This window comes from Carettochelys insculpta, chromosome 28 (assembly GCF_033958435.1).
Source record: "Carettochelys insculpta isolate YL-2023 chromosome 28, ASM3395843v1, whole genome shotgun sequence".
Lineage (NCBI taxonomy): Eukaryota > Metazoa > Chordata > Testudines > Carettochelyidae > Carettochelys > Carettochelys insculpta.
Genome location: NC_134164.1, coordinates 160,951 through 178,735, shown reverse-complemented (window position 1 = coordinate 178,735; position 17,785 = coordinate 160,951). Strand labels below are relative to the sequence as shown.

General features: G+C 53.3%; 1 protein-coding gene across 3 annotated transcripts in view; it reads right to left on the bottom strand.

The window, feature by feature from the left end:
- MPP2 (MAGUK p55 scaffold protein 2) overlaps positions 1–17,566 on the bottom strand; it is a 38,153-nt gene extending 20,587 nt beyond the window's left edge. For 2 of the 3 annotated variants that reach the window (XM_074979174.1, XM_074979175.1), the window contains exons 1-2: positions 17,546–17,566; positions 11,747–11,853 (exon numbers count right to left, since the gene is read on the bottom strand). In XM_074979174.1, coding sequence (XP_074835275.1) covers positions 11,747–11,777 — 31 coding nt within the window. In that variant the 5' untranslated portion in view covers positions 11,778–11,853; positions 17,546–17,566. Of the gene's footprint in view, positions 1–11,746; positions 11,854–17,545 lie in introns of those variants that run through there. The other variant, XM_074979176.1, reaches the window with a different exon arrangement.
- Between the last annotated feature and the right edge of the window lie 219 nt (positions 17,567–17,785).

Below are 17,785 nucleotides of genomic sequence, written 5' to 3'. Positions count from 1 at the left end.
AGAGTGGGGAGCAGATGTGGTGGCAGAAATGGGTAAGGGTGGAGAACCCAGAGCAGGAGAGGTGCAGGTTCTGCCCTCTGCAACTCAGTCAGCCTCCTGCCATGTCCCACAGGCCTGGCTCACTCCTAGGTTGATGAGGAGCAGTGATCCTAGCCTAGAAACAGATCCCACCACCCCCGCAATCATGTCCATTTAAGGATAATAGCATTGGATCCAGGGCTTTTAAAGAGGCAGGTGGGAAGGCGAGTTGGTCTCATGCTGGAGCAGAAGGGAGATGGATCCCATGGTTCAGATCTGGGCAGTTTGTGTGAGGCCCATCTCCACCAACGGGACAAAAATGAGGGGAAGATTAGCCCAGCCGTTAAGGTGCAAGCTTGGGTGCTTGCACTGATGCAGACTCCCTGTGTGACCTAGGGCGTGCCTACACTGCAGTTCGACACCCACAATTGGCCCCGTGACAGCTAACTCCAGCTAAAAGGCTATTTAATTGGGGTGCAGATGCTCTGGCCCAAACTGCAGCCTTAGCTCTGAGGCCCTCTCACCTTATAAGGTCCTCAAGTGCAGACTCCCAAACATCTCCAAACTGCAAACAAAGAGCCCTTCACCCAGGCCCTGAGAACCTGCAGCAGCTGGCAGAGCTCAGGCACAGGGTCTAATTGCAACGTAGATGTACCCTCTGTGCCTCACTGCTCCGTCCGTAACCCAGGAATCACAGCACTGCCTCTGCTCACAGGGACGTAATGAGGATAAATATACTGAAGATTGGGAGGAGAGCGCGTACGAGGGTAATGTAGGAACCCCAAGGCTGCCAACCTAAAAGCACATATCACCCACACACTCCACCTGGTAGTGAGCTCCCAGCCCTAAGCAAAAACCGCCACCAAACTCCCTGGACTCTGCCCAGCAACACTCCTTCCGGGGAGTACGAGAGTTAAATATTAAACACACTCGAGTATTTATAGCAAGTTTTTGATGAAGGTTGAGGGGGAAAATCAGCAGCTCAGGAGACTGTCAGAAAAGGAAGTATGAGGCTTGGGCAGAACCTACAAGAGGTACAAGTGAGCAGGTGAGTTGGGGGGATCCCATTAGAGGCTGGGGGTGTTCTGAGGGGAAAGCCCAGATTTGGTAGATCCCTTTAGGTGGGCAGTGCAAAATCCAGGGTTCAGCTAGATCCCCCTCAGGGCTTGGAGTGGGGGGTCCCGCTGGAGAAATCCTGGATTTGGGGAACCTGGAGAATTGGAGGCACTGGTAGGGCCACAGGCCAGACAGCTCATTGGAAAACTCTTCTGCTCAGGAATGAATTCAGGGGAGGTCTCCCCAAAAGACATGTGCCCAAAACACAAACAAACCACAGAAGCAGTGAGCAACGTGTGTATGTCCCCAAATGCCCCATCCACTGAGCTCATTAATAAGTTAAACAAACTATGTAGATTTGGCTCCAGGCCACGAGTGCTGCAGCAGAGTGTGGCTGTCAGGGCAAAGCAGCCAAGCGGGTGGGGAAGCTGAAGACTGTTTGCTGCTTCATGCATCCCATATTCCAGGGGGGTGGTGCTGAGCAGATCAGACCCTTCTGCTGCAGTATTGGAGGTGGTGGTAGCAGCAGCAGTCTCCTCTTTACAGACCCTGCAGGCAGCGGCTTCAAGCTGTGGTCCATGGCCAGAAGACAGGAGTGCAGAAAAGGCAGTGAGGACATAAGCAGCCAAACCTACAGCCAAAGGCCATAGCAGAGAGACAGAGCAGGGGTACGGGAACAATTTGTATGGGGACAGGAGGGGGACACACAGTGCATCACATGAATATTCCTGCTGATGACGGTTGCCTTCATCACTGCAAAGTGCCATTCCCAACCCCACTCTGCTTAGCAGAAACATAAAGGCTGGGTGCAGGCAGACAGATGGCTGTGAACAGAGGCAGTGTTGTGCAGTGGGCACAGCAACAGACTACTAGGCACGTGAGTGTAGCTGCTTATGCTCACATTTTTGAGCCTGGGCAGGGATGTGCTGAAACAAGCAACCACGTATCTGTGTGAAGGTGTCTGAATATACAGGCCAGATTGTGAGCACTGAGAGATAAGTAGTTTGGACTCCACACACACGCAAGTGATAAGTGTGAGCATGTGACAACACATTTACTACAGACCCCAGGCAGAAATGGGAGGCGTGGGCAAACAAGTGCCCCAGTGCCAAACTCTGAGCTGAGCTTTGATGGCAGGGAGAAGAAGCAGCATGTCAACCAACACAGGCTAAGAGGCAAGACCCCCACTGCTCACCACAATGACATTTTGCCTTTCCAACCACTGGTTAACAAGACCCGTGAAACTCAGAGGCAGTTCTGAAACAAGCAGCATCTTTAATCTGTGACGGTCACCAACCGGCTCCAGAGTCAAATCCTTCCAACAGACAGACCCCATTGCATCTCTTGCCCTGTAAGTGCTGTGGTCACAACATAGACCATGTCTACACAACAAAGTGAAGCTCGCCTAACTTACACTGGTGTACAGACAATGAAGTAGTGACATCGCTTGTGGGTGGCTATCAGTGTTCCCTGCAGGCTGTGCACTTTGCTACTTGTGACAGCTGGGTGCATCCTCACCAGGAACACTTGTATTGATTGTGTTGTCGTTGCAGAGCATTGTGGGATGGGTCCTAAAAGCTAGTAAGAGCTGACAAAAGTAATGCAGTGTCCACACTGTGCAGAGCCATCAAAAACCCAACACGTTAGGAACTATTAGCAAAGGGAAAGTTAATCAAGGAGAAAATATCATAACCTAGTGTCTACACAGACACTGCCTCGAGCTACTACATCACCCTTGCCTCCATGTGGGGAAATGGCACTATTCAGTCAGCACAGGGAGGCAGTGGCAGTTATGCCGATGGACATGAAATGTAAGTGTTGACATTTCCATAATAGTGGTCTTGTGTCAGCCTAACTCTGTAGTGTAGACCAGTGGTTCTCAACTGGGAGATTAGGTCCTGGGGTGTGGGGGGGGGGGGCACAAGCAGTTTTCAAAAGAAACCAGAGAGGGAACAGCATTAAACTCACTGGGCCCCAGGGCAGAAAACCAAAGTCTGAGTCCCACCAGCTGAGGTTGAAGCCAAAGTCTGAACAACAGCTTCTCAGGGTTCCCTGTGGCATCAGGCCCTGGTCAAAACTGCCCTGTTTGCTGCACCCTAATAGCCCTGGCATTTAATCTACCAGATATGCAGAAGCACAGTTGTTATGGCACAAGTGGGCCGTGGAATTTTTATAGTGAGGGAGGGGAGCTCAGAAACAAAAATGTGGAGAACCCCTGGTGTAGAGCAGGCCAAGGTCCCTTACCAAAAGCTCCTAAGCAAAGAAAGTCCTGGGATAAGGAAGGACGGACTAGTAACTACTCCCAAGATAGGAAACAAACAGTAGGAATAAATGGCCATTTTTCACAATGGAAAGGGGTAAATAGTGAGGTCTCCACGGCTCGGTACTGGAACCTGTGCTGGACAAGAGGATGAGGAATGAGGTGGCAAAATTTGCATGCAACATGACATTACTCAAGATAGAGTCCACAGAGGACTGTGAAGAGTTATAAAAGGGACCTTGCTGGCCGGGATGACTGGGCAAGAAAATGGCAGATGAAATTCAGTTTTGCTAAATGAGAAACAGTGCACAATGGAAAACAGAATCTCAACTACAGAGGAATGTAAATTCGCTGCTACCACTCAATAAAGATATTGTGGTGTCATTGTAGATAGTTCTCTGAAAACACCTGCTCAATGGGCAGCAGCAGGCCAAAGAACTACCAGAATGTTAGGAACCATCAGGAAAGGGATAGATAATTATAATAAATATTTATCTCCTAATGCTACTCTCTCTCTCTCTCTGTCCTCCTCCTCTCAAAAAGGTATACTGGCATTGAGTAAGGCACAGAGAAGAGCAACAAAACTGATTCACCATAACAAGCAGCTTCACCAGAGACAAATTAAAAAGTGCAAGGGCTGTTCATCTTAGAAAAGAGACACCTAAGGAGAGATCTGACACAGGTCTATAAAAACCATAAAGAGTGAGGAGAAGGAGAATCAGGAACTGTTATTTCCCCCTTCACATACCACAAGAACTTGGGGTGACCTGTTGAAATGAAGAGGCCACAGGTAGAAAACAAGCATAGGGAAGTACTTCTTCATACGAGGTACAGTCAAGTTGTGGAACTCAGTGCCAGGGGTATTGTGAAGTCCAAAAGTATAACTGGGTTAACAAAATAATGAGATAAGCTCATGAAGGATGAGTCCACCAAGATGGTCCAGAAGCAAACTCCTGCTCCAGGTGTCTGCAAATCTGCCACTATCAGAAACTAAGATAGCATGAAATTGCCCCATTCTGTTCACTCTCTCTGAAGCACAGCCACTGTCAGAGACCAGATACCAGGCTTGGTGGCCCGCAGTCTGATCCACTGTGGCTGTTCTTTTGTACTCTGCTACTATAGTCCTGGGTCCACAATACATGTAGCTCGGCCAATGTTCCTCAGTCCCAACCCACAGCCCCCTGCTTGTGCAGTCCTGAACTCCATGCCCAGCTCCGCTTACACCCCTCAGTCCTGAGCCATCTACAGACCTCAGGTACCTTGATTACCTGCAGCATCTCCTGCTGCTTCAGTGCTAACCCTGAAAGAAAGAGTCCCTTGGATCCACCAGCAAGGAGGTGCCAAGATTCTTGTAGGTCTCATTCCCCAATTGGGGATGCCAAACCCACCTTCATCACCACCTTGGGGACCTCCCAAGGTAGCTGCTCCCAGAACTACATCTGTCTGTCCACAAACCATCATCACAACACAAGGGAAATCAACACCTGCTGACACACCCCAGCACAGAGCAGGCATGCGCATGTTCTAGATTAAGTGCAAGAATGCTGGTGCTTCCTAGATCACGAGGAGTCGGGGTAGGTGCACACAGACCTGCAGTTACCGCCCCACTCATTCCCAGCTGGCTGCCCCCAACTCCAGCAAAGCTTCCTTAGTCCAGTACATTTCAGTGGAGATGAGAGAGATGAGTCCTGTGTTCCTGCCGCCAAATACTCATATCAGTAACAATAGACCACCCATGCGGCTACCCCACTAGCATAAGTGGGGACCCCTTAGTGGTGCAGGTCCACCCACAGGCTGTGCAACATCCTGATCAGCAATGTAAAGGGCCTTTGCTGTTACCCACACCTTGCACTATAAAGACTGAAACCCCTCCCCAGTACAGGCCCCAGGGTGAGAAAGGGCACAGCAAGAGCCCAGAATCCTGCTCGTAACTCCCAAAGCCCCAGTTAGCACTGCCCAGAACAACGCCGTAAGGTGCCAGTACAATGGTTGCAAGCAGAAGTGCTGGGTCCCACACTCCCAGAGGTCAGCTACTGGGCAGAAGGGGAAGGGAGTCCTCCCCCCCCCACCACGCACCTTTTTGGAAGGGATGGAAAAAGCATAATAGATGGGCAACAACCCTCATCTAAAACCCATCCCCTCCATGTCCCCAATTTCCAGGCAGAGCTGCCAGCTGGGCATCTGCTATCCCAGCTGGCACCATTCTACTTGCCCAGTGCCCATTCCTGGAGGGCAGAACCTAAATTTCTACCAGTAGGAGAAAGGAGATAGTGGTTCCCATGAGGGCTGGACTGGCTTTTGCACAGTCCCTGCCCCACCCCCCGCATATTTGTGCCCTTTTTCTTTCCTTTGCTGGGAGGTGTAGGTTAGATATTAGGAAAAACTACTTCACCAGGCGGGTGGTGAAACATTGGAATGCGTTGCCTAGAGAGGTGGTGGATTCTCCATCCCTTGAGGTTTTTAAGTCCCCGCTGGACAAGGTCCTGGCTGGGATGACTTAGTGGGGGTTGATCCTGCTTGAAGCAGGGGGCTGAATTAGATGACCTCCTGAGGTCCCTTCCAGCCCTGTGATTCTGGATTAGCCAGCTCGGCTCCCCTGTAACTGGCCTCCTGTCTTCAGGCTCCCTCCCTCCCCACAGCATCTCCAACGTCACACATTGCAGCTCAGCTCAGACCCTGGCCCCAGAGGCAACAGGCAAGGCAGAGGAGGGGGCACCAATCCCCCTCCTGCTGCCGGAAGCAGTCCCCACCCCCACCTCATGGCCACATTGCAGGCATCTGCTGGGAGAGAGAATCCCTACCTTCCCTGCGGAGCTCAGACTCCTCCGAGGAATTCAGTGAGATCCCCTCTAAGGAGACGCCACTGGCAGGGCTGCTGCTCATGGCTGCGGTCAGGGATGCTCAGACAGGCTTCCGCACTGCTGCTCAGAGATGCGGGTACCAATCTGGCTGCCACGGCGACCGGCTCCAGATCCTGCTGCCCTGACAGCTGGCCCGCCCAAGCAAACACTTTAACAATGGCAACAGAGCAGCAGACCAGGCAGCTCCCAAAAATGCCAGCCAATCAGATGGCTTGGCTGCCACCAGCATGATTGGCACAGGCAGCGCTGGTACCAGATGACAAAGGTGGGCGACAACAGCCGCCTTGGAGGAAGTTACAACCCCACTGCTGCCTTGAGAGGACCCTGCCGGTGAATGGATTGGCACCTGGAGCACAAGCCTGAATCAGGTGTGATCTTACTGGATTTATTATTGGCCTGGGAACTGGACTCCAAGGTTCTATTCTCAGCTCCGTGTATTGCCTAGTGGTTAGTGCAGAGTCCTGGGCATGCTCCTGGATTCTTGTCTGAGCCTTAGAAAGGATGGCCTAGCAGTTGCAGAAGGGGACTAGGAATCTACCTGGGTTCAATTGCTAGTTACCTTCCATTGGCAGAGACACTGGGTGTCGGGGTCCTAATGCTGCTTCAGGAAGGAAGTAGAATCTAATGGTTCCAGCAGGGAGCCTGGGAATCAGGAATCCTGAACTGTATTCCTGGATTTGAGACTGGGGCTTTTGGGCAAGACATTTCCTTGCTCTGTGCCTTAGTTTCCAAATGTATAAAATGGGGAGTAACACCACACATCCCTTTTTGGGATCCAGCAAGGAGCAGCCCAGCACCAGCACTGAACGTTGGTAGCATTACTCCATAGCCAGGCCTGGGATTTTTCAGTGAGCAGCCTTGATGGTAAACAGACGCCCGCACTGTAAACAAGACAGCTAAGATACAGCTCTCCCTTCTTCCCAGCAGTGCACAGAAACAGGCTCCCCCATAGAGACACAGCGGATCTGGCATGCCAACATGCCATGACACCTGCAGTTCTTCATAGCCACAGTGGGAACAACTAACACCCATTTTCCACTGGAACAAAGGACTACTCAAGGCTTAGACAATGTAGCCCAAGGTCTCAGGACGGGCTACCCGTATCCCCTAGAAGCGCAGCAGGAAAGGGGTTAACTGTGGCACCTGGGAGCATTGAACCTTTGGGAGCCCACATACTATCCTCCTCCCCCTCTGTGAATGGGCTCCTCTGGACGTGCGCGCATGCACACACACACACACGCATGCGTGCACACACACAGTCCAGCCCTGTGCAACATACACACAGAGATCTGACCAAACTGACACCCAGTTTCCCACCTGGTCAAACAGTACACACACAAGCACAGACTCCATCCAGCACACACACACACACACACACACACAATCACACTGGCCACATTCACACAGTGCACAAACACCCACATACACACACCCCTGCAGTCCCCCGACTCCACACCCGCAGTCTCATGTGGTCCCCACACCCCGCTCAGTCCAAGACCTGCCCACAAGGTTCTGTTCCTTTAGGCTGTGGCTGCTCCTCTTGCCCCCTTCTTGCCTTTGCCCTCTTCTCAGCGGGACAAAGGACAAGCCTTGTGCCACATCCCAAACTACTAACCCCAGCCTACCAACAGGAGCATAAAGGCAGGAGTGTGAACAGGACTGCCCAGTGGGGAGGCAGACGGGCTGGTACAGTGTGTTAAGCCAGGCCTGCCCACTCCAATACCCAGCAGGTGGGAGAGCCCCACCCCCCCTCCCCATCTGCCCAGTGCTGAGTCCCTCCCCAGCATTTGGTGCCTTAACCACTTTAAGACAGGCATTGGCAATAGCTCTACTACACCAGCGTTGTCATGGCAGCAGGGAGGGATTACATCCAAGGACATTAAGCCAGGATGGAATACAAATTTAAAGGGAAAGCTTGGAACCCCCCAGCCATAGCCCCTCCCCTCTGAAAGGCCCTGCTCTTTCTCATAGCTCTATCCCTATCCCTGCCCTGATTCTCTTCCCACACCACCCAGCATGGCCACCAAGTCCTCCCATCCTCCCCACCCCACACAGTCTGAACCCATCCCCTCCACCCCCATGTCCGACCCCACTCTCCCACACCTCCAATCAGACCCCAATTCACCCCCACCCAGTCAGACCCCAATTTTTCCCACCCCTTGCCTAGCCCCGTTCCCTCCCCCATGTCTGATCCCACTGACCCCATTCCAAGACTCTCCCCAAAACCCTTCCCACCTCACCTTGCCTACTCTGGTCCCAGCCCCCTCACACCCAACTATGCCAGGCCCCAGCCTGAAAACCTCACTTTCACTTACTCCTCTCATGCCCAGCCCCCCACCCCACCCAGTTCTCAGGCTCCCACCCATAGGGTCATGGGGGTCAGGAAACAATCTTCCTGAGACTGGGATTAACCCTTACAAAGTTAGGCAAACTCAGATAGATGTTTCTTGGGGTTACCAGGAAGCACTCTGCTGCAGTGGGGAGTGGGAAGACATGGGAAAGGAGGCTGGGATCTGGCTTGTGGCCAATATCAGAAATGTCCCTGGGCTCTATGCAAATAAGCACCCCCATCTTTGCTGGTCCTGAATCCCCTGCATTCTGCTCAGCCTAGTACAGGTGGGGCACAGAAGCCCAGAGAGACCAAGCGACTCAGGCAGGAGTCTGTGGCAGAAGAGGGCTCCCCAAAGTCCCAGGGCAGTATTTTATCCCAAGCAACCAGTACGCAATACAACCACCTCTGAGATGTGGGCAGTGCTGGGGTAGAACACAGCTACTGATTAACAGCTCCCAACAGTGCCATGCAGCAGCACCCTGCTTCCAGCTGAAACCACAGGGGAAACTGATGGGGAGTGGAAAGGAGTCACTTGCCTTAGGAGACAGGCTGGGTGCCCAGTTAACACCCCATGGTTTGCAAAGCAAACTCAGAGCCCTGTGCCTTAAGGAACATAAGTATCCAGGTGCTGAGATTTTGGTCTTAGATAAAGCAGCAGTCCCATACACTGGCTCTAAGGGGAAAGTGTGTAGAGAGACACCCACTCTGCTGCTAGGATATGGGAATCAGTACTGACTCTGAGGGGAGAGCACCCTCCCCACCCCCGAGCCCCTTTCCACATTCCCTGCAGTAGCTGAGAGGTCTCCCACTGAAATGCTGCACCTCTCAATCAAACCCTCCACCTACTCAGGTGCATAGCCAAACGCTCACACCCATGCTCAGGTGCTCTGCCATGCACTCACACCCATAAGCAGGTGAATAGGCATGCATGTGCCCACACTCTGGTGCAAAGCCATGTGCTTGCGTCCACACTCAGGTGCATGGGCACACATTCTCACCAGCATATGCCCGATGCACAGACCCCCAGTGCCCTCCTCCAGCCATGGGGGTCAGGCTCAGCCCATGGCCCAGGTATGCCACACACTGGCTTGGAGTGCAGCCCCAGGATGCCTGTCTGGCCTACAATGTACTCACCAACTTAAAAAAAAAAAAGAGGTTGAATTAAGTGGGAGGAGGCTCAGGCAGGCAGGTAGAGAACAGCATATGTGAGTACACGCATGCACACACACCCTTGTACATTTACTAGGCATCCAGCCTGGGCAGGTAGAGCCAATCAGGAGAGGGAGGCTGTTCCCATTCCCACATTCCAAGGGGAGCAGCGTGTATGGCCTGCCCATGGGATGAAGGACTGGGGTTTTTAGAGACACAGGTGCCAGATGGGACTGTGGGGCAGCCCCACGTGCATGTCCTCCCTCTAACAGCCCAGCCCCACTGACGTCCCTTGACCCACCCAAAGCTTCTTCCCATCCCACAGGGCACAGCCCAGTCTCCTTGCATTGCACCCCTCCCATTGCTCCCTCCCCAGCTAATTCCCACCCCCCCCCGACCCTCTTCTGCCCACCCACAACCTGGCGGTAATGCACTTCAGCAAGGGTGATGTCTCTGTACTACATTACCCAGAATCTCTGGGTGGCCTCTGATTTGGCAAAGCTAACAAGTGGCTGAGAGAGCTGTGTTTCCATAGACACCAGAGAGCAGACCCTGCTGTTGGACAGTATCAACCTCTAGCAAGCAGGTGGAGGGGAAGTGACCTTTCAAGCAGCAGCTGGCTGCACTGATGGCACAGAAGCTAGGGCACCTACAAAGCAAGCCTCCACCTCTCCTTACCCTTAACTTACCAGCCCCTGACTGGCATCACCGCTAATGCCCTACAGTGAAGGAGCTCCTGACCCACCTTCTGGGTCAAAGAGGTCACCTGTCCCTCACAGCGGGGCAAGGCTGCAGCATGGCTGGGCACCCAGCATGCCCTCCAAGCCAGAAAAGCTGAGCTTTGCAACCTTAAAACCACAGCTCCCAGCATGGAAGGCAAGTCATTAATGATACATATGCCCTGGAGTACCTCCCCATCCTGAAGGCATTTATCAGCTGGGGGAACTGGAACACAGACAGGCCAAGTTTCCTCATAGGCATTAGGCACCTACGTACCTTTAACAATCTGCTCCATGTGCAGGGCCATCCCTTCTATAGAAGCGTTTGGGGCAGCTGCCCCAGTCTCCATGGCTGGTGGGGAGGGGCCTGGCACAGGGGTCACTCCCACCCACACTCACTGTGGCAGCAGGAATGGAGCAACCCAGCAGCCTGCTCCACTGTGCCCTGCAACTCTCAGCTTCAGTATGGCAGAAAGAAGCAGAGCACCCCACCCCAAGGCACTTTGCATCCAGCTACCACAGAAGCAGAGCACAGTGGAATAGGAGAGGGCAGCAAGGCAGAGCAGGACCCATACCAGGCCCTCGTAAACTCCTGGCTCATGGCAAGCAGGGGCAGGGCTTTGAGAAAGAGTGGAGATGGGGCAGCAATAAGGGAGATTGCCCCAGGCTCCCTTTCAGGGACAGCTCCACCTACATGATTTGCCCAAGGTCATGCACAGAGTCTGTGGCAGTACCAAGAACTGAACACCAGGATCCTGAATCCCAAAACAGTGCTCTAACCACAGAGCCTTCCTCCTACTTGGGCACTTCTTTCCTCCATCCCCCACCAGTAGCCACGAGCAAGGGCTCTCTGCAGCAAGGATGGCCCCATCCAATGGGTTTAGAAAGCTCCTGGGTTCTTTTACTTTAACCCCCCTAACTAATCACGTGCTTGACAAAAGAGATGAGGCAGGTACCTCTACAAGTCTAGCTAAACAGTTTAAGGGACATGGAAGCACAGGGGCCAGAGCCATGGCCTGGAGAGGCAAATGGTTTTCTGTTACTGGGCAGTCTTCAAGCAAGGTCTAGATTTCACAGCTCACACCTCCTTCCAGGAGGATATTATTGGGATGGGGCTAGTTAACCATACTAGGCTGATCCTCATACGCAATAGCTTATCTGAGTCCAAATGCAGCAGCCTAGCCCATCTGCAGTGCCCAGCTATATGGGGCATTCAATAGGAAGCTGCCAAGCCCTGTAGGAGGTCAGGGCAGTGAGAGATGATGCACAGATGCAGGTTGCCCTGTGCCCCAAAGCAGTGCAGGGCATGGGCAATGTTCCTCAACTCCAGTCCATAAGAAGCATGTCTTACCCAAGTCAGAGTTGGTAGCAGCCACAGGCATCTTGGCAGATGGTATGGCTTGGGCTGTGCCAAGGTGTCAGGCAGTGAGAGCTCCTCTGAACAGGCACACACGGGATCTGCAGAGAGAAGAAAGGGAGAAAGCCAGACACTCAGAGACAGGGAGAGATGCAGCAGTTAGTGGGAGAGGGTGCAGGGTTGGCACAGGAGGTACCCAAGACACTGAGAAGGAGCTAATGGGGCATAGTCCATTGCTATGGTCAGGAAGCCTAGAACCCAAGCGGTCTAACTCCACAGCTCTGCCACCCCTGCTGTGGGGATACAGGTCCCACCCCAATCCCTAGCACATCAGGGCCCAGTGAATAAAACCACCCTCCTGCAGGTGGGGTGGGAGAGAGAGGGATAAAGAGACACAGCACATAGGTACTAGCTGCCTGCATCAGAGCCACTCTCTGCCCCATGCCACCTGCCATTCTTGGAGCACCATCTGCCTGCGCAGAAGAGGAGCAGCTGAATTTAGTGGACACCAGGGATATTTGAAGGATAAGTCTGAGGTAGGAACAGGGAGGCTCCCACTCACCACAACCTCAACACATGTTCCTACTCCCTCCTTCACAGCAACCCTGCTGGCGGAGGGCAAGAGCCTGGTCTGCATTTGTTTTCACAAAAACCCTGCCAAGTGGGGATTACTACTGCAGTGGCATTAACTCCTGCAGGACTGAAGGAAGCATGTGTGCTGAAAAGCCACCCCTCACTCCACCCTCCCACAGTAGCTCCAGCCGCCAGTAAACTCAAGAGGGTTACCAAAAATCATTCAGTTGGCTCAGGGCCCTGGAGTAACAACTGAATGTTTTTGGTAACTCTCTTGAGTCTACTGGCCCCAGAATGCTGGAGCTACCATGGAATACTGGCACAACCCAAGCCACACCAGCTGCCAAGACTCCTGTAGCTCCTACCAATCCCAACTTGAGTAAGAAGCAGGTGTATGAGCACACAGCAGGCTGCCCTGTATGAGGCCTCTTCTGTCTCGCACCCCTTGAGGCAGGGAAGAGCCAGGACCTGTCTATGATGTGGGGCATCCCTCAAGGCTACCAGACACTTACAGACTCTGTGATTCACTCTGTGTATTGGGGTCCGCCAAACCCCAGCCCAAAGCCAGCAGATGGAGAAAAGTTGGCTGAGCACAGAGCAGCAGCCAGCCCCAGCACCCTCTCAGACCTTGGCTGCTCAGAGAAACTCCACCACAGACAAGCTGCCAGCACAGAGGGAATGCTAATTCCTTGGTTGCCACAGCAACACTGGAGCAGGAGAACAATATGGAAGCAAATGGGACCCCCTCCTTCTCCCTCCTGCCAGGATGCAGACGGCTGTCACCTTTGAGATGCTGCCAGGGAGCTAACTTGAGATCTGAACTGGTGCGGGAAGACAGGAAAGGAGTGAGGCAGCCCACAAGTCCTTCTCCCAGCTCAGGACAGCCCCCCTTGTGCTAAGTGATGGTGCTCCTGAACCCAGAAGGGCCTGCACCTGCCAAGCCATCAGCTGGTTAGGACCCATTTTTTGTCCCTGCAATTAGCAGGCCGCAACCCCAACCTGTCTATTGTAATCCAAACTGAAAAAATTTCAGCTACATTCATGTGGGGGGGTGGGGGGGAAAAACCCTTTTGGCACATGTAAGAAAATAAATATGCAAAAACTTTATTAATCAATATATAAATGAGATTACACGCACATAAAAACGGTAACATTTCAACGTTTTTCATGAGATGGATGAGCCTGAGATCCAGCAGCTGATCATGCTGCACTCCCCATACAAAATTTTGCACATACATATACTTTGCACATCCATGAACGAGTGAGGCCTCATGGGCTGTCCCAGGTGATCCAAAAGTGTGGAAGCAGTGTGAACTGGTCAGCCCACTTCCCTTCCACCCAGGGGCAACACAGGCCCACCCAATAGGCCTGTACAGTGAGGGCTGGGAAAGATCCAAAAAGGCTGTTTTGCCCAGCTTTGTAGCTCGTGTGTGCTGGAAGTTGGCCTCGAGGCACTGCAGGTCTCTGCGCTGTTTGTGAACTCCCCAGACAGAGACCCAGCTGCAAATTCTGCCCTAATGCAGTGACAGGCCACCTCTAGTCAGATCAGCTTCTCTTTCCACCTTAGAAAGATCATGTGGCTGAAACTGCCTCTCCATGGAACCAGAATGGGCACCACTTTCCCAAAGGACACAGGCTCTGCTCGAATGCACATGGGTCTGTTGTCAGCCAGCCTCCAGACTTGCGGCTAAACTCTACACCTCTCCAGCCACCCCTGCCCCACATCAGTGTTCCCTGTAACCTGAGCACATGGGCAGCTACCCAGGAGAGATCCAGGTGCTGCCCAGCTGATTAGCAGAGTGCCCAGAGCTATCCACAGTAGGAAGCATGTGAGTCTGCTGGTGGTGCACATCCCCATATGCCTTGGTGCACATAACAACATTTATTCTGCCCATGGATTTAAAAAATTAGAGAGAACTCCGCCCCACTCTCTTGGGAACCCAGCCAGCTCCATGTAAAATGAACATGCCTGGTCTCCGCTTAGCAGCTGTGAAGATCAGTTTCATTCTTTTTTGGCCAAGCCACAAACAATAAGTCACATGGCGGCCGGGGGCGGGGTGTGTGTGGAAATGGCCTTTTCCCTGCTCTCCGGCATCACCCACCCATTCACAAAATTCATACACTGAAGCCAGCGCTTGAGCAGACGCCTTCCGAATGTTCCCTGACAAGAAGCCACCTGTGAATTGGTCTCTCTGGGGAATCTCAGCAGAATGAGTGGGGCAGTTACCAGATCCAGCCTGAATGCTGTGTTGAGCTGGTGGCACTGTGCCCATGTCAATCTGGACTCTGTACCAGATTAGGCTGGTACCAGATTAGGCTGGTACCAGCCCAGCTTTGCACAAGCTTGTTTCTGACCAGCAGGCCTGCACGCAGAAAACCAGGAGGCAGGGATGAATAGAAATGTCAGTACTGCCATCAGAGGGGTGATTCTGACTCAGAAGGCAGCATGATGACTGGAGGATGAGGCGGGTGCTCCCATAGAAAAGAAGTTAGATGTAGCTGAATGGTCTTTGAGAGCCACTCACTGCTGCAGATGGTTAGTAGGAGATACAGCAGCAATCAGGCAGACACCCATCTATCTTGGCTACAGCTGGAGTGAGTTTAGATGTGTCCCATTCTGGTCTGAGTGGCGCCACTCAGGAAAATCCTGAGTGAGAAGCAGAAAGAATCTTCATGGGAAGGGTAGAATTATAGACTGTTCCCAGTGAACATTCCAGTGCAGCATGTGTCTTGGGAACTGGACAGGAGTCTCATAGGAATCAGCCAAAGACCCAGAGCACACAACCTGCACACAGGGAGGCAGGAGTAGCAGTGATGTTGCCTGGATCTGATTGAGCCAAGAGGCTGAGAACACGAATCCTGGTGAGACAGCACTCAAGGCTGTAGTGCTTGGCCCCTGTTGTGGCTGGGATGACACCTACCATGAGCACTGCACTGCAGCTAGGAGTGGGAAGCTTGTGGGCACATCCTAGAGCACAGGCTCTGTTGTGAGTACTGGTGTACTTAGCTACTCACCAGTGCAACACATGGGGAGCATCCTGGGTGCCCGGATTCTGCTGTGCTTTGAGGCTAGGAGTGAGAGGCCCAGCTTAGAGCATTGGTGTGTGAATTGAACTGTGGCAGATTTCCAGGGGGCAGAAGTGTTTTAGTTTGACACAAAGCAGCCACGTCCTCCATGTCACAGCAACACATCCCTGTCTCCTGCTCCAGAAGGAATGGAGACATGACATCACAGTGCAGGATCTATCCCAACCAGAAACCACCAGGGGAAGAACAACCAGCCAACATGGCCACTAACAGTAGCCCAGGGGCATACAGCCAGCAACACGGCCTGGAGGTGGAGGGATTCCAACAGGTCACCTCCTGTTTTCTGGCTCCAACAGTAAACATGGAAGCCAGAGCTCTATCCTAGGTCCTACTCCCAGACCTAGAAAGGAATGTGGCTTAGTAGGGAGAACTGGGTAAGGACAGCCAGGACTTCTGGGCACCAGGCAGTCCCCTGCCAATAATGTGCTGTTCTCAAATTCCAATATACAAATTGTTGATCATTTCTATGGTCTGTCACTAACTTGCACGGGCTGCTGCACAGCCTCCGCTTTCATGACAAGTTCCCTTTGATGAGGAGGAATGACTCTGTTCATTCCATGCTGGTCTCCTCTGCGCATCTTCCCCCCACACTCCCAACAGATGCCAACCCTGATCTAAGCAGCACCTGTTCATCATGGAGAGACCCTGTCTGCAAGCTCAGTGCTCCCTGCACTGACACCAGAGTCTGGTGAGAATCTACAGGTTCCAGCCATGCTGTCCTCAGCCAATTCTCAGGAGCACACGACCTATTGCAGCAGCTGGACTCCAAGACCAGGTTCTTCATTGCTCTGCACTCATCACAGCATGGGTGCAAAAATATTACCATGCTGATGTTCTTTCCATGGCATAAATGACAGCACATGAGAGAGATGTGAGAGAGACAAGGTGGGCAAGGGCGTATCTTCTCTGGACTAATTTCAGTTGGTGCAAAGCACCAGGCTGCCAGCAACACAGAGCCCTTCTGCAGGTCAGATGTGCAGCAAAAGGAACAAAGCAGCTGACTGAGCTGTGCCCAGATGGGCAGCCGGGCTGAATCCAGCCATTCTTCAGCGTGGTAGTGACAGGCAGCGTGTGTCTGTGTGTAAACACATTGTTGCACATAGGGAAATGACTGGCATGAGGTCATCACTAATAATTCTGATTTCCCCACTTACCCGCAGCCAGTCTTTCCGCCACCCAGGTAATTTGTCCTGTCCTAGTCCATGCATTCAGAATCTCTAGCACCCTCTGTTCTGAGGCTTCATGGTTCACAATTGCATCATGTCATGAAACCCCCTAATCTCCTGCCCCCCCAGCAGGGGGGCTTCAGACCACAACGTATGAAACCACCCTTCCTTCCTCTGCCCCACAGTCCAGAGAGCAGCTACAGTGATTACATAACATGTTGCTCTTTGACATGTCCAAAGTGACATCGCTGCAGGAAACCAAAGTGAGCATTTTTAACTGGGAAGGGAAATAGCTGGAAAATGAAATGCACCAGCCACGGAAATAAAAGCCCACTTTTCCCTCCCTCAAATCCCCTCCTCCCACCCCCTCACCTTCCTGACAAACAAATCAAAGAGATGATGATTCCCTCAACGGTAGGATGTCTGCAACCCAAAGCCAGAGGCTGAGCTTGTGCCAGTGCCCAGGCCCTCTGGGCTTAACACTTCATAGCCCTGGCCCATCCCAGCCGGGCAGCTCAACACCCTGGTCCCTCCCGGCTGGGCGCCCCCCACGGGCCGGAGACCTCAACACCCTGGTCGCTCCCAGCCGGCTGCACCAGTTAGCAATATAAAAGAACTGCCTGCGCCCAGTGCCTCTTTCGTTGCACAGGAAGCCCTGGCTGGAGGGGAGAGAAACAGCGGGATCAGAGGCTGCGGAAGGCGCTCCAGAGGACAGTGGGGTGGGTGGATGGAGGCGCAGTCCGCTGGGCACCAGCCGGTCTCCCCTGGCCAGGCGCCCGTCCGGCTAGGAGCCGGCGTGGTGGGAACGCGGCCATGTCGCCAGGGAGCGGTTCAGACCTGTTCGGGGGGTCCCACCTGTGGGCGGGGGGGAGCTTGCTCTAGCTGCGGGTCTGCGCAGCCGAAAGCAAGACGCTGCCGCCCCCCGAGTAAGCAGCTGCACAGGCCGGAGCGGGGCGCGGGCGCTTACCTGCCCCGCAGCTCAGCTCAGCTCAGCTCAGCTCCCCTGCCCCGGTCGCTCTCGGTTGCGCGGCGGGGCGGCGCTGGGGTCGCGCTGCTCCGGCTGCAGCTCGCTTGCCAATCCGCCGCTGCCTCCGGGGCTCTTAAAGCAGCAACGCCTCTGGAAGGGGGTGGCTGGGTCCCACCCGCCGTTCCCGTATTCCGCGGACCTTGGCCTGTCCCTTTAAACCCAGCGGCGTGTAAGCGGGGC